Source organism: Salminus brasiliensis, chromosome 3, assembly GCF_030463535.1.
Source record: "Salminus brasiliensis chromosome 3, fSalBra1.hap2, whole genome shotgun sequence".
In the NCBI taxonomy this organism is placed as follows: Eukaryota; Metazoa; Chordata; class Actinopteri; order Characiformes; family Bryconidae; genus Salminus; species Salminus brasiliensis.
Window position 1 is genome coordinate 643,276 of NC_132880.1, and position 14,493 is coordinate 657,768.

General features: G+C 41.1%; 1 protein-coding gene across 1 annotated transcript; it reads left to right on the forward strand.

The window, feature by feature from the left end:
- The first annotated feature begins 956 nt into the window (after positions 1–956).
- LOC140551121 (alpha-tectorin-like) lies at positions 957–14,493 on the forward strand. The gene is made up of 25 exons (XM_072674487.1): positions 957–1,203; positions 1,666–1,728; positions 2,333–2,419; positions 2,776–2,903; positions 3,835–4,113; positions 4,353–4,448; positions 4,545–4,698; positions 4,789–5,042; positions 5,150–5,296; positions 5,377–5,956; positions 6,062–6,645; positions 6,749–7,313; positions 7,409–8,007; positions 8,170–8,725; positions 8,926–9,122; positions 9,240–9,449; positions 9,564–9,752; positions 9,842–10,131; positions 10,317–10,588; positions 10,705–10,824; positions 10,912–11,096; positions 11,767–11,927; positions 12,086–12,331; positions 13,937–14,099; positions 14,398–14,493. The coding sequence occupies exons 1-25, from the start codon at positions 972–974 to the stop codon at positions 14,491–14,493; spliced, it is 6,453 nt and encodes a 2,150-aa protein (XP_072530588.1). The 5' UTR covers positions 957–971.

Below are 14,493 nucleotides of genomic sequence, written 5' to 3' on the forward strand. Positions count from 1 at the left end.
AAGCATAGCTACCACCCAGCAACAGTATAGCAATCACTTGGAATAACATAGGAACCACATTGCACACTAATGCAACTTAACAAAAAATAAATAAATAAATAAAAAAATTTTAGTCAAATAAGTACATTTGTTCAAATTAAATTAAGCAAAAAAGCTGTTAGTGTCAACCACAGGTTCAAGATATCAGAGCTGAGAGAACCAGATATTTACCACATTCACCACCAATATACTAAATATGAAACTGTCAATCTCTGTATTTTTAGATTTAAGTTTTTGCTGTACAAAAAAGCAGAGATTATCATGTCATCTGTATGATTGTGATGATGTATAAACCATTATTTCATCTCAAATGTTTTTTTTAATCAATTAAAACATTCTTTAAAAATAAATGCATATTTACTTAAAAAAAGGAAATTATACAATTTTTTTAAACTGCACTATCTGTACTTTTACATAAATATGGGGCTTGTGCACTTCTGCCACTTTTGCATAGCAACCACCTAGGAATCACTTTTACTGCACAATCACTCTGAACCTTATTAGTGAATCTGGTGCAAACAGTGCAACTTATGGCTAACACCATTGACACCCACTATAGGCATGCTTTTACACTGTACATGCATGGCAGCAAATTATTTTTTCATTGAGAAAAGCATGTTTAGAACACCGTAAGCTGTTTTATGTAACTTGTACACACATGATTTCTACTTTTAAAGATGACCTATTAGTTTCTTACCAGTTCTAAAACATTTCTAAAAGTCTTCTTTTATGTTTCCATTTCAGTGGCCCTCAGTTACCCAAACACTGACCCCTGTGATAACTACAATGTACTGGACCAGCCCTGGAGATCCACAAACAATACAGACCATTATGGCTATAACTACTGGTGGTGGTGGTGGTATTCATGGTGCGACAGCTACACCAGCTGGAACGGCTGGTATCGTCTTCTCTATCAGGGCAATAACACAAGGATGCCGGAGTCATGTGTCGGTCAAGGCAGGTGTGGCACTGATATCCCTCTCTGGCTCAATGGTTCTCATCCACACCTAGAAGATGGGGTGGTCACTCGGCAGGTCTGCGGGAGCTGGTATGGTGACTGCTGTTATTTCAAATCCTTCCCCATTCAAGTGAAAGCTTGTCCAGGAAATTACTACGTATATGAGTTTGTCAGTCCCGTCACCTGTGCATCAGCTTATTGTGCAGGTGTGTATGATTCCTGTTATAATATTTCATCACTATCATTGTTTACTTCTGTTTCCTTTTTTAACATCTTTCTGCAGGAACTCTTTTTCTGAACAACTAACATTATCCTTTCTCTAATTGGATAAAAAAGTACTGATCGCTCTGAGTGAGCTTACACTCAAGCTCAATCAGGAAAAAATACAGCGCATCCAACAAGAACCAAAGCCTCCTCCATATTTTGTACAGGAGTAAAAACATGGTAGCTCTGATCACACACTGATCTATTTTACTATGTGCAGTGTAGACATACATGCTCTATGTAGATGCTGTTACAGCCATTACTCCTCTGACAACAAATGTACACAAACAAAATGTAGACAAAAAATCTAATAAACACATTTCTATTCTACCAGCAGAATTACCAGTAAGAGGTCTGTGTTAAGAGGCAATGTTGATATTAACATTAAAAATGTTCTGTTACAGATGTTGCCAGCATTACCCCTCCAGAAATACCAGAGACATCCACTGTTGCCACCACTACCACAGGTAAACAACTCTTTACATTCATTTTCTCTCATGACAAACTGTCAACAATAAATGTAAAGTTATAATGTACAATATGTCTTGGCAACAAAATATTCACCCCCTTTAAAGTAACTGATCCAAATTGACAATTTTTCATTCTCATTTTCCTCCTCTAAACTTTCCAAAAATTAAATTCTAGCAAATTCTTCTGGAAGCAAATGTCAAACCATCTCTAAAACAGACAAAGATTATAGGAGGAGGAGCTTCTACAGCAGGATAATGAACCTAAACACACCTCATAATTCATAATGGACTGCCTCAAATGGCACAAGCTGGAGGTCTAGCCATTGCTTTTACAGTCCCCCAACCTAAACATCACAAAATATCTGTGACTAGATCATTAGGGATACTTGCAAAAGAATGTACACCAAAACATGTATTGCTGCAGGTAGCAGCATGCAGTGTACCTAAACATTTGCTTTTGGCCCTTGTTATTTTGTAGTGTTAAATATTGGGGAAAAAATGAGGTAGTTGTTTAATGTTTAATGTTTAACTTCTGGAGATCAGTTTATTTTCTATCCACTCGTCGGGCCGTGGGTGTCCAACCTGTGTAATGTAATTTTTAATGTATTTTCTGACTTTTATTCAGAGATCACGACTACTCAGACGAATCCACCCGAGACAACGACTGTACAAGTAAATACTACGACCGGTATGTAGAGTCATTCTTTTCTTTTTTCTATTTTGCAGTCTGGGTCACACACACATAACAGCTACTATCATCTTAATTTTTGAATATTATAGCTCTTTAATCCTCTCACTGTAGAAAACCCATGCTAACTGTCAGAACTATATATTAACTTTATATTCAATATTACTGTAATTATAAACAGTAGTTACTAAATTGCAATTTTAATATGAAAGCAGGGAAAAAGAGCATATGGCTTTTAAGAACAGGTCAATGCAGCATTCCCTTCCTTACCTTTGTAGATTCAGTGCATCAGCAGAAATACTCACACTAAATGAATTCAATTACATACTAATTTCAGTATCTGTTATATCTGTTAGGACCTTTCTACCTGTTTGGAGTAAGAGCTGGAGACATAGTGAATGGAAAAATTGATGATGGAGGTTCACCAGTTATCTCTCTTCTACAATCCTTTACATTCTTTGGAAAAACATACAGTCAAGTATTTGTAAGTCAGTCTGTATTTTCATGTCTTGAGACTTTCAAATTATATATACTAATTTCTCTTTATTCATATTAGCATTCGTGTATACCCCAATTAGAATATCTATCTATACTAACATCAAACTAACATCGGTCTATCTACTGTATCTTTCTGTCTGCATTTGCAAAAGCAAGCAAATCAAAACAAATATTCTGTGAGCATATAAGCTTGTTAGCAGGCATTATTAATCCCCTGGTTTTGGAAGATGCTATGACACCTATAAAAGATTTCCCCCTAACAAAGACACACCTATCTTACACCTAACCTATACTTGTGATCAATAATACGGTCAGCTTTTCAGGATAAAAGACCCAAGAAAAGAGCATTAAAAAAATATAAAGTTGTAGACATGAAACATGTTATGGAGATGCTTTTCATTAAAACTGAAAAACAGATGGATGGACGGTGAGAACAACACAAGAGTGGTTAACAGCACCAGAAAGGTGAATGTTCTACGGTTGCAAAATCAAATCTCAGTCCAATTGAAAATCACTGTGAGAATCACAAAAGTCAGTCAACAAGCATCATCCAACCAACCTAAAGCACTGGGGCAGATCTGCAGGAGGAATGGATGAACACTTTTAAATTGTTATTACCTGTTCAAAGACTTATACAAACATGCGTTTTCATTAAGTTGTTATTTATATGTTTTATTTTTTCATTTGACTTTACAAAAGCCAAGTAGTTTCCAACAGAAATCGTAAAAAAAGAAGGGTCATTTGTAATGCTGATTATATTACCTTTAATGTTCAGATCTCATCTTGTATCTTACATCCTAACTGGATTGAACACTCTGAGAGTCAGATTGTTCCTCCATTCACTGAGTTTGGATTCAAAGCACTTACATACATTTTTCATATCTACAGTTATGTGAGTTTTTCTTTGTTTTCTGTAGGTGAACAACAATGGACACTTAACCTTTGATCAGGCATGGAACAGCTTCACCCCCTATCAGTTCCCTGCTAATGGAGGACGAGACCTCATTGCTGCATTCTGGACAGACATTGACAATCGTGGAAATGGTGTCATCTCCTATCAGCAATACACTTCTGGTAGTGTTCTCTCACAGGCTACACAGGACATTAACCAATATTTCCCTCAGCTGCATTTCAATGCTACTTGGGTCTTTGTTGCAACGTGGGATAAAGTAGCATACTTCCCTTACTCTGGCACGGTAAGAGTCTTCCCCCACATGCTTAAAATGGAAATTGTATTCCTGATGAAACAAAATGATCAAAGACTAAAATCATATGTTAATTTAGCAGTTTCCATTTTACTTCATTAACCCTTCTTTTCCACTGGAAAACACAGTAACATACTATAATTAACATTAGAGCCTCAATTACTCATCATGTGATCCACCAGTACCTAAAACTGTTCCAAGTTATCTTAATTATCATTAACAATTTTCAGGAAACATCCTTCCAAGCGGTCTTGATTTCAGATGGACGTCTCTCTTTCATTCTGATGAACTATGGTCAAATTGCTCCAACAAGCCGAAGTGTACAGGTGGGAATTAATCAACTGTGGTAAATTTGTTTACTATATGGACAAATATATATTATTGTATTTTAAAATGATTATGGCTTTGTTTTTAATTACTAGGCTGGTTATGACACAGATGACTCCAGCTACTATTTCTCAATTCCTGGGTCATTTCAATACAACTACAACGTCTTCACATACAGCAGTAATGTGAATGTCACAGGCAGATGGGCCTTCCGTGTCGATCATGGTTCACAAAGATGTGAATTTAATGGTAATGTCACTTCCAGCTACATGTTTTTGAGAATCAGCATCAGATTTAAGATTACACAGTTAAATTAATCAGACTCTTAACTCTTCTCAGGCAACAACGTGCCTCAGGGAACCACATTCTGGACAGATTCTTCATGCTGGCAGAGGTGCACCTGCACCCGCAGGGGTCTCCAATGCAGCTCACAGCCTTGCACCTTCTCTCAAGCATGCCGGCCTGCCGCCTTCCAGTATAGCTGCCAGAATATTCAGCGCAAAACCTGCACCATCTCTGGAGACCCCCACTACTACACCTTCGATAATCAGATCTTCCACTTTCAAGGCACTTGCACCTATGTTCTGTCTGAGGTAAAGTCTTACACTGTGTTTCAGTCATTGCTGTAGAATTTATGATTGGCATATTCAAGATAATCTCTGAAAGATCAAACCTGCCTGATTTTGAACCTTCTGTACAGGCTTGTGGGGATGGGTTGCCATACTACCGTATTGAAGGGAAGAATGAGCACAGAGGCAGCACCCATGTGTCATGGACACGCTTAGTCAGAGTATTTGTCTATGATGAAGAACTGGAACTGGTGAAAGATCATCGATATGAGGCTAAGGTAAGCACCACAGCAGTAGTTCAGTGAAATTCGGTTTTATGAATTCCTTTCCATGACATGTTTTTCTGTTGCCTGTTCAGGTGAATGGGAGTTTTGCAGCAACACCATTCAGCCTCCGCAATGGCTCCATTCAAGTGTACCAGTCAGGTTTCTCAGTGGCCATCAGTACAGATTTTGGCTTGGTTGTCACATATGATGCATATTCCTATGTGACCATCAGTGTGCCTTATGATTACCAGAATGCCACGTGTGGCCTGTGTGGCAATTTCAACTACCACCCAGATGATGACTTCCGCACACCTTTAGGAGATGTCTTGAGTTCAGATGTTGACTTTGCAAATTCTTGGAAAGCATCAGGGGACACCGATCCTGGCTGCCAGAATACCCACTGCTCAGGCCTGAGATGTGCTGCTTGTACCACAGTTCAGAGGAATCTCTACAGTAATTCAGACTACTGTGGAATCCTGGCAGATTCTGCTGGTCCTTTTACCTCTTGCCATTCAAGTCTGGCTCCCCAGACCTTCATAGAGAACTGTATCTATGATCTTTGTGTGGGAGGAGGATACCAGCCAATCCTGTGCCAGGCTCTCAACGTGTATGCTGCTCAGTGCCAGCAACAAGGCATTCAGCTTGGCCAGTGGCGGAGACAAGGATTCTGTGGTACGGGTTAAAAGTGTTCCTTTATGATAAAGCTAATAATGGAAAAGTCTTAGAAAATCAGGAAATCATAAACTTAACCCTCCTGTTCTCACCATTTACTTTCAGAAATCTCATGTCCCAGGCACAGTCACTTTGAGTCCAATGGAACAAGCTGCCCTGCAACTTGCAGTAACCCCTCCTCACCTTTAAATTGCCCCTTGCCAAACCAGCAGAGCTGCATCTGTGATGCAGGATATGTCCTAAGTGCTGGGGAATGTGTTCCTCAAGCTAACTGTGGCTGTACCTTTGAAGGGCTCTACTATGCCAGTGGTCAGTCAGTGGTATTGGACGAGAATTGTGGGAGGCAGTGTTCCTGCCTCAACGGAGGAATGAGCTGCCAAACCTTCCAGTGTGGTCCACAGGAGATGTGTGCAATCCATAATGGTGTGAGAGGCTGCAGACCAATAGGTTATTCCACCTGTTGGGTTGAAGGACCAGGCTCATATCACACCTTTGATGGACTGATGTTCAGCTACCCAGGAGCCTGTGAGCTTACTCTCGCTAGGGTAATGGGACTTTCTTCACGACCTAACTTTGCAGTAACAGTTCAGAAACAGCCTAGAGGCCCTCAGAACTTTTCCAGAGTGCTGACGTTTCAGGCAGAGGGAACTCATGTTTCTATAAAGATGGGAGAAGGAGGAACAGCAACGGTAAGCTAGCTTTTCAATCACTTCTTCACTAAACAGTGCACAGCTTTATGGGTAAATGTGATTCAATCACTGATCTCAAAGTTTAAGGTTGTATTTTTTTCAGGTGGATGGTCAGGTAGTTGCTCTGCCGTTTAGTGTTGGCAGTGGTCGAATCCATATCTACCACAGCAGTGTGAAGGGTATAATCATGGAAACCACCTTTGGGGTAACTGTGCGAGCTGACTGGCCACACCTCATCCGAATCACTGCCCCCAGTACCTACAATGGCACACTCGGTGGGCTGTGTGGAAATCTGAATGGATACCGTGAAGATGAGTTCCTCAGTCCCATTGGAGTCTTGATGAATGACTCCCGGATGTTTGGGGATAGCTGGCGGGATGGATCCCTCTCAGCCTTCTGTGAAGAATCAACCGACATCTGGCAACGAGGATATTATCGGAACAGCAGCCAGTTCAGACAGCAATGCAGTATCATGGCCTCACCATTTGGACCATTTGCTCAATGCCACAGCAGCCTGGATCCCTTGATAAGGGTAGAAGATTGCATCAGTTCCCTGCAACAGACAGATGGGGCAAAGGAGGCCTTGTGTGAGGCCCTGCGAGGGTACGCTGTGCTCTGTCAGCAAACTGGCAGTGTTGTGCAAGAATGGAGAAACATCACTGACTGTGGTGAGTGCTGAAAAATATTTTCATTAGATTTGTCATTGTATAAACTTTCAAATATAGACAACATCAACAAGTACTTTTTCCTTTTTCTACTACAGAGTTCCCCTGCCCAGCCAACAGCCACTATCAGCTGTGTGGTACTTCCTGCCCGGCAGCCTGCCCTAGTCTCTCATTCCCCTTTCTGTGCAGCCAAAACTGCCAGGAAGGATGCCAGTGTAATGATGGGCTACTTCTAAGTGGAGACCGCTGTGTGCCTCCTATGGGCTGTGGCTGTCTCCATGAAGGGCACTACAGGCAGGGTGGAGAGCGGTTCTGGCATGGTGAGCAGTGCCAGTCCCAGTGTGTCTGTGATGGAACTACAGGTTTTGTCCGCTGCAGCCCATCATCGTGCAGTGAGCAGGAAACCTGTCGAATTGTTGGGGGAGAATATGGCTGCCACCCTCAACCCCATGCCACATGCTCTGCTTCAGGAGATCCCCACTACACCTCTTTCGATGGACGCACGTTTGACTTCCAGGGCACCTGCAGATACATCCTGGCAACTGTATGCAATAACACTCGAGGGCTACCGTATTTCCAGGTTGTTGCAAGAAATGAAGCATGGAACGGACTCCCGGTGTCAATCACTGTTGAAGTGTACGTTAATGTCTCAGGACATCTTGTTCACGTCTCACACAACATGCGTGGCACTGCTGAGGTAAGCAACAAATATAAACTCTGTAGGATCAAGCAACTACTACAAAGTTAAAGATTGTATTACAAGATGGTGTTGAATTTTGTTAGCACAAAAGATTTCTTCAAGGAATGAAATCAATAGGATTTTAAAGACTACTGCATGATTCTTGTTTGTTTCCATTAGATTGACAGTGAGACCAAGAATCTTCCGGTCCTCCTCGATTCTGGCCGTGTCTCTGTTTACTCCAGCGGGCAGAACACATTCATTACAACTGACTTTGGCCTAAGTGTCAGTTACGATGGCTCCTGGGTAGTGCGCATCACTGTCCCAGCTAATTACAGCGGAGCGACATGTGGCCTGTGTGGTAACTTCAATGGCCAGAAGAATGACGATTTCCGCATTCGCTCGGGTGCACTGGCTCCTTCAGCTTTTCAGTTTGGAGCTGACTGGAAGGTTGAAAACGACACTTCATGCAGTGACGGATGTGGAGACTCCTGTTCAACATGTCAAAACCCAGTTGCAGCACAGGCTCAGTGTGAGATCCTCAGGGACAGACAGGGTCCCGTGAGTTTCTGCCATTCCCACGTGGACCCCCAGGCCTATTTTGATGACTGTGCATTTGACTTATGCCTTTCTGGGAACCGACATGATGTACTGTGCCGTTCTATCCAAACATATGTGAGTGCTTGCCAGTCTGCCAATGCCCCGATCTTCCCCTGGAGGCAGAACACAACCTGCCGTAAGTGATTCACTGGAATCTGAAGTTCTTAAATGGTGAAAGAGTATAAATTTGAGGTTTTATGTTTTAAAGCGTTCTAGTTTCACTATCATGTAGCAGTGTAGAATTGATCCCCACAGGTTTAGAAGTAAACAAAAATACTTGTTGTTGAACTAAAGTTAAGTGACTGTGTGACCTTGTTGCATTTCGTAAATTCACAGGCATGGACTGTCCCGTGAACAGCCACTATGAGCTTTGTGGCACAGACTGTGGGCATACCTGTGCAAGCAGCATTGATGCTGTATGCAAGCATACATGCTCAGAGGGCTGCTTCTGTAATGAAGGCTTTGTGAGAAGTGGAGGAGTCTGTGTACCAGTAGAACAATGTGGCTGCCTGTACAATGGATTCTATTTCAATGTGAGTTCCCAACAACTTTCCATTCATATAGTAAAGTGCAGAGCCTCAATAAAAATGGGCATTTTTTATTGTTAATATTCAAAAACTATAATGTCCTCATATACTTTGGTTTTGCAGATTGGTGACAAGTTTTGGACCCCAGAATGTTCACAACGCTGTGAGTGCTTTGCTCCCAATGACCTGCGCTGCACCGCCTCATCCTGCTTTCCCTCCCAAGAGTGTACCATCAGGAATGGACAACATGGATGCTATAGCACAATGCCCTCATGCATGGTCTGGGGTGATCCCCATTACCTCACCTTTGATGGAGCTGTAGCCACCTTCCAGGCAAGTATAGATTCAGTGAACACAGTTAAAATGCTGATCTTTGAATTAATGGGACAAGATCTCAAGTGTCTCACAAAGGTTTTCAGATGTTGATATTTCATGAAACCTTTTCAGGGCACTTGCTCATATGAGATATCGAAGACCTGCAGGAATGTCTCAGACAGCGGCCTGGAATTCGTAGTGGTGGCAACCAACATGCACCGTGAGAACAAGGCTGTGTCCTTTGCATCTACAGTCGACATATGGCTTACTAAATGGGGACAGCGGAAACAGATTACTATTGGACAGAACAAGAGAGTCAAGGTATCCATCTTTCCTGTTGGGAATGAGAAGTGTGGGAATCTTGTCATTCTTTCTTTCCTTCATCAGTTTGTGTTCTGATCTCGCTGCAGGTTGATGGGACAGACGTGGACTCATCTGCTTTTGGAATCGGACAGCTTGCAGAAGTATATCGGGAGCAAGATTTTGTGGTTGTTAATGCATCCAGTGAGCTAATGGTCTACTTTGATGGCCATTTCACACTTTTGGTGAGGCTGGGTCCAAGCTTCCATGGATCTGTCTGTGGAATGTGTGGCAACAATAATGGAGACCCTGCAGATGACAAAGCTATGCCAAATGGAGTTCTTGCACCCAGTGATGATATTCTTGGCAACAGCTGGAGATCAGCTATGAGTACCCCAGGGTAGTTACCTCTATCTTGATTAAATTACAATAGATACAAAAATAAGTGAAAGAGCTGATTGTGACCCAAATCTATCTTAATAATAATTATACACTTAATTTAAAATTTAGACAACAACTGTTTTTTTCTACTTTTAAAACCAACAATTTACACTTCCTGACACTATCCCTGATTTTCTTTTTCAGATGTGGAACTAATGACCAGAGAGTTGATGTGAATGACTGCCCCTTCAGACAGGAGTACTCTGAAGTCTGCAGCATCATCACCAACACCAGTGGACCCTTCCAGCTCTGCCATGTTCATGTCAACCCTGTAGTTTACTTCAACTCCTGTGTGTATGACCTATGTGTCTACTCATCAGCCAATGGCATGCTGTGTTCAGCTCTGGAGGCCTATGAGGTTGCTTGCACCACGATGGGCCTTCAGATCTCAGACTGGCGGTCAGATCTAGGTTGCTGTAAGTCGGCTTTATTTATGGATCTGTCTCAGGATTAGATGTAGTTCACATTTTACTGATTAATGATGTTATTGTAAAGTGCCTATTGTCCATTGTTACTTTTTCTCTCTCTTTAGCGAGGGTGGACCCTTGTGCAGAGCTGAACTGCACTGCCGATGAATGGTGTGGGGAGAAAGACAACATCTATGGCTGCTTCTGCAATGAGAATCATCCTAGACCGAGGATTGAGTCTTATGGTACAAAGACTTTTTAAGACACTCACCTTTACAGATCACTAAAATGGTTACTCACCTCCTTCCATTTTTTCTCTTTCTTGGTTCCAGACTCCAAAGAACAGTGTGAGAGCAGCTCTGGCACCATGTCTCTGTCCCGCTGTCAGCTCTTTGAAGCTGGATTCTCTGCTGATGTCCTGCACCTGAGTGATCCCAACTGCACAGGAACTCTCCAAAATGGCAGACTGGTGTTCCGTTTTGATAACGATGACCACATCTGTGGAACCAACCTCATGGTACACTGAAAATGCCCATACAGATTGAGTTCAAGCACTGTTTAATAAACTGTTATATGCAAAAGTTTGGTAAATTTCTTATTACTGAAAAATAGTAAACACTGCATCTGTTGCAGACACAATATTTTTGTACTTATGCAAATTTACTTAATCTTTGATAATTATTTTATATCTATTCACACATTTATTAATGATGTTTAGGTCAGGGAACTGTGAGAGCCATTCTAAAATGTCATGTACCTTTGCTGATATTGGCTAAAGAGTTCACTATTGACACTATTTGTCCATGGCATTTGTTTTATTTAGTTTTATTTTTAGGTCTTTAGGCAGTTGCTTGGGGCAGCATATGTGGGATGAGTATTTGGACAAGGTTCCTAATAATAGGAACATACCTCTGGTTCGATATGCCAATTATGATCTAAACCCTGCCAAAGAAATATGAGCCTTTGTAAATATGATTGTAAACATTGATGATTTTTTTCTCCATTTACAGAAAGTAAATGTGCATTAGGACTTTCTGAAAATATGATTTTTTTTAAATGTTTGAAGCAAAGGAGTTTGATTTCACCAAAAGTGCAAAAACCTTTGCATAAATCTTTATTTACAGTACATCCACACCGTCATGGTGACTAATTATTAATTGTAAATTATTCTATATTGATATCTACAGGCCAACGGCACACACTTCATCTACACCAATGCCATCCAGGGAGTAACAGACTCAGCAGGTGGACCAATCCACAGAAAGAAACATCTGGAGCTGAGTTTCTCCTGCATTTATCAGCTTAGCCAGACTCTTTCCATGGACACTGAATTAAACCCCCTGCAGAGGTGAAGGGGAGGGCTACTAAAATGAATGTCTGAACAGCTTTAATTTATGTAATGTAAAAAAAGTACAAGCTCAGTAGGAATTAGGGGGTGAAATTACATATCTTAAAAAACATTTGTACATGGCTTTGAATTAACCAGTGTGTTTCATGTTTACACAGCATTGTGCGCAAGACCCTTCCAGATGGTCAGGGGATGTACCAGGTCAGGATGATTCCCTATCAGGATGCTGCCCTCTCCCACCCCTATAATGGCAATGTGAGCGTAGTGGTGGACCAGCGGATCCATGTGGGAGTGTTTGTTCAGGGAGTGGACAGCCATCAGATTGCCACAGTGATCGACTCCTGTTGGGCCACTCCTGTGAATGACCAGCATTACGATGTTCGCTGGAACCTCATTGTTAATAGGTCAGGGTCTTTTTCTTTTATTGGTCTTCCTGTTGATGCTCACTTAAACATATTTAGAAACATGCTTTAGATGGTGGGAGTGGGTAAAACTGTTTGCCAAAGTCTTACATGATTTAATGGGTAAAGAGGTAAAAAAGTCAGGAGAACGATATAAGAAAACATCCAAGTGTTTCAGCTTTCAGTTTCTACAGTGTAAATTATTATTAAGAAATGACAGTTCAGGAAAACTGTAGAGGTCAAGATGAGATCTGGAACCCAAGAAAACTCCAAGGGAGAACTGCTCATATGCTGATAATAAAGTCTAATCAATGTCCTCATATGATTAATAAGAACCTGCAAGAAGATTTAGCGTAGTCAAGGGTTGTGTTGCACCATTCCACTCTGTATTAAGGAGAAGCTGCAGGTTGTTACCTGGGTTTCCTCCAATTAGGACATACATGAATGATGTAACAATGTATACAGTTACCCTTCCAAGTTCTCAGAAGCTACTAGAAAAAATTCATGATAATCTTAGGTGGGCAGGGTCTTGAGTTTTGTCAACTGTGAAAGCTAACATGTGCAATAAAGTTTTTGATGGAGTAAAAACCAATATAAAAGATATTGGTTTTTACTCCATCAAAAACTTTATTGCACATGTTAGCTTTCACAGTATTGGAGATATTGGAGAAGCCTGGGAAGAGTTTAGGTAAATGGTTTATTGTGGCACTGATTGGTATCAAAAACAACTTGTGGAGCTGAAGAAGTAGAGGCGTTGATCTAATAACATTGTATTCAGGAGTTCAGATAAAGTGTGTGTGGGGGGGGGGTGAAGTGGGGAGGCAAGAAAGTTTTATGAATGACAGTATTAGGAAATGGCCAGGTGGAGGCATGATCAGGTGCCAAAACACATCAGCTCTATGTTCACAGATGGAAAAATGAAGAATATCAAGAAAAGAACACTGTCCCTACTGTGAGACATGGAGGCTCTGTGATGTTCTAGGGCTGCTTTGCTGCATCTGGCACAGGGTGTCTTGAATCTGTGCAGGGTACAATGAAATCTCAAGACTATCAAGGGATTCTAGAGAGATGTGCTGCCCAGTGTCTGAAAGCTTGATCTCAGTCACAGGTCATGGGTCTTGTAACAGGATAATAACAAAACACTGAAGTGGCCTTCTATGAGCCCTGACCTAAATCCTATTGAACATCTTTGGAAGGAGCTGAAACATGCCATCTGGAAAAGGCACCCTTCACACCTGAGACAACTGGAGCAGTTTGCTCATGAGGAGTGGGCCAAAATACCTGCTGAGAGGTGCAGAAGTCTCATTGACAGTTACAGAAATCATTTTATTGTAGTGATTGCCTCAAAAGGTTGTGCAACAAAATATTAAGTTAAGGGGACTATCATTCTTTATAACATGACATGTTATATCACTGTCTTCTGGAGCAATATGGTGACAATATCTGTATATATTTCACAGAACAAAAAAAAATATCGCAAAAAAAATGTCATTTATTTCTAGTATCATGTAGCCCTACTGCAATGTAATGGAGAAAAAGTGCATGTTAAAAGTACTATGTTTTGTCATCTTAACCTGTAACATTTAAATATTAAATATATATTTTCAGGTGCCCTAATCCAGATGATAAAACAGTGAATGTTCTCCAGAATGGTGTCGCAACAACTGGCCTTTTCTCCTTCAAGATGTTTGCCTTTAATGGCCGCTACGACAAAGTTTACCTTCACTGCTCCATTCACCTTTGCCTTCTGCGGGGCAACAACTGTGCAGCGGTGAGTTTAGTAACCTTCTCTTATCTTGTCACACACAGTACCATGCTGAATAGAAAGTATTGCTCATAATGTATTGATCTTATTTTCTAATCTCAGTGAGAAACAGGTTGATTTTCTCCAAAGCAATAACATTAAAATCATTTATGTCAAGTTCATTACAAATTGCAATATTAGGTTTATAACTATTTCTTCATTTGCAGTTCAGATGTGCAGCATGTGGTTATGTCGCCCTCTAGTGACAGTGAATCACTCATCTGCAGTTAATCAATTTTTTAAATGAATATTTTGTGTTTTGCAGCACTGTTTCCCTGGATTTCACCACAGAGTTGGCAGATCTGTGGACATCCATGACATGGCCTCCATCTCTGTGGGGCCCTTCATGTGGACATCTTGA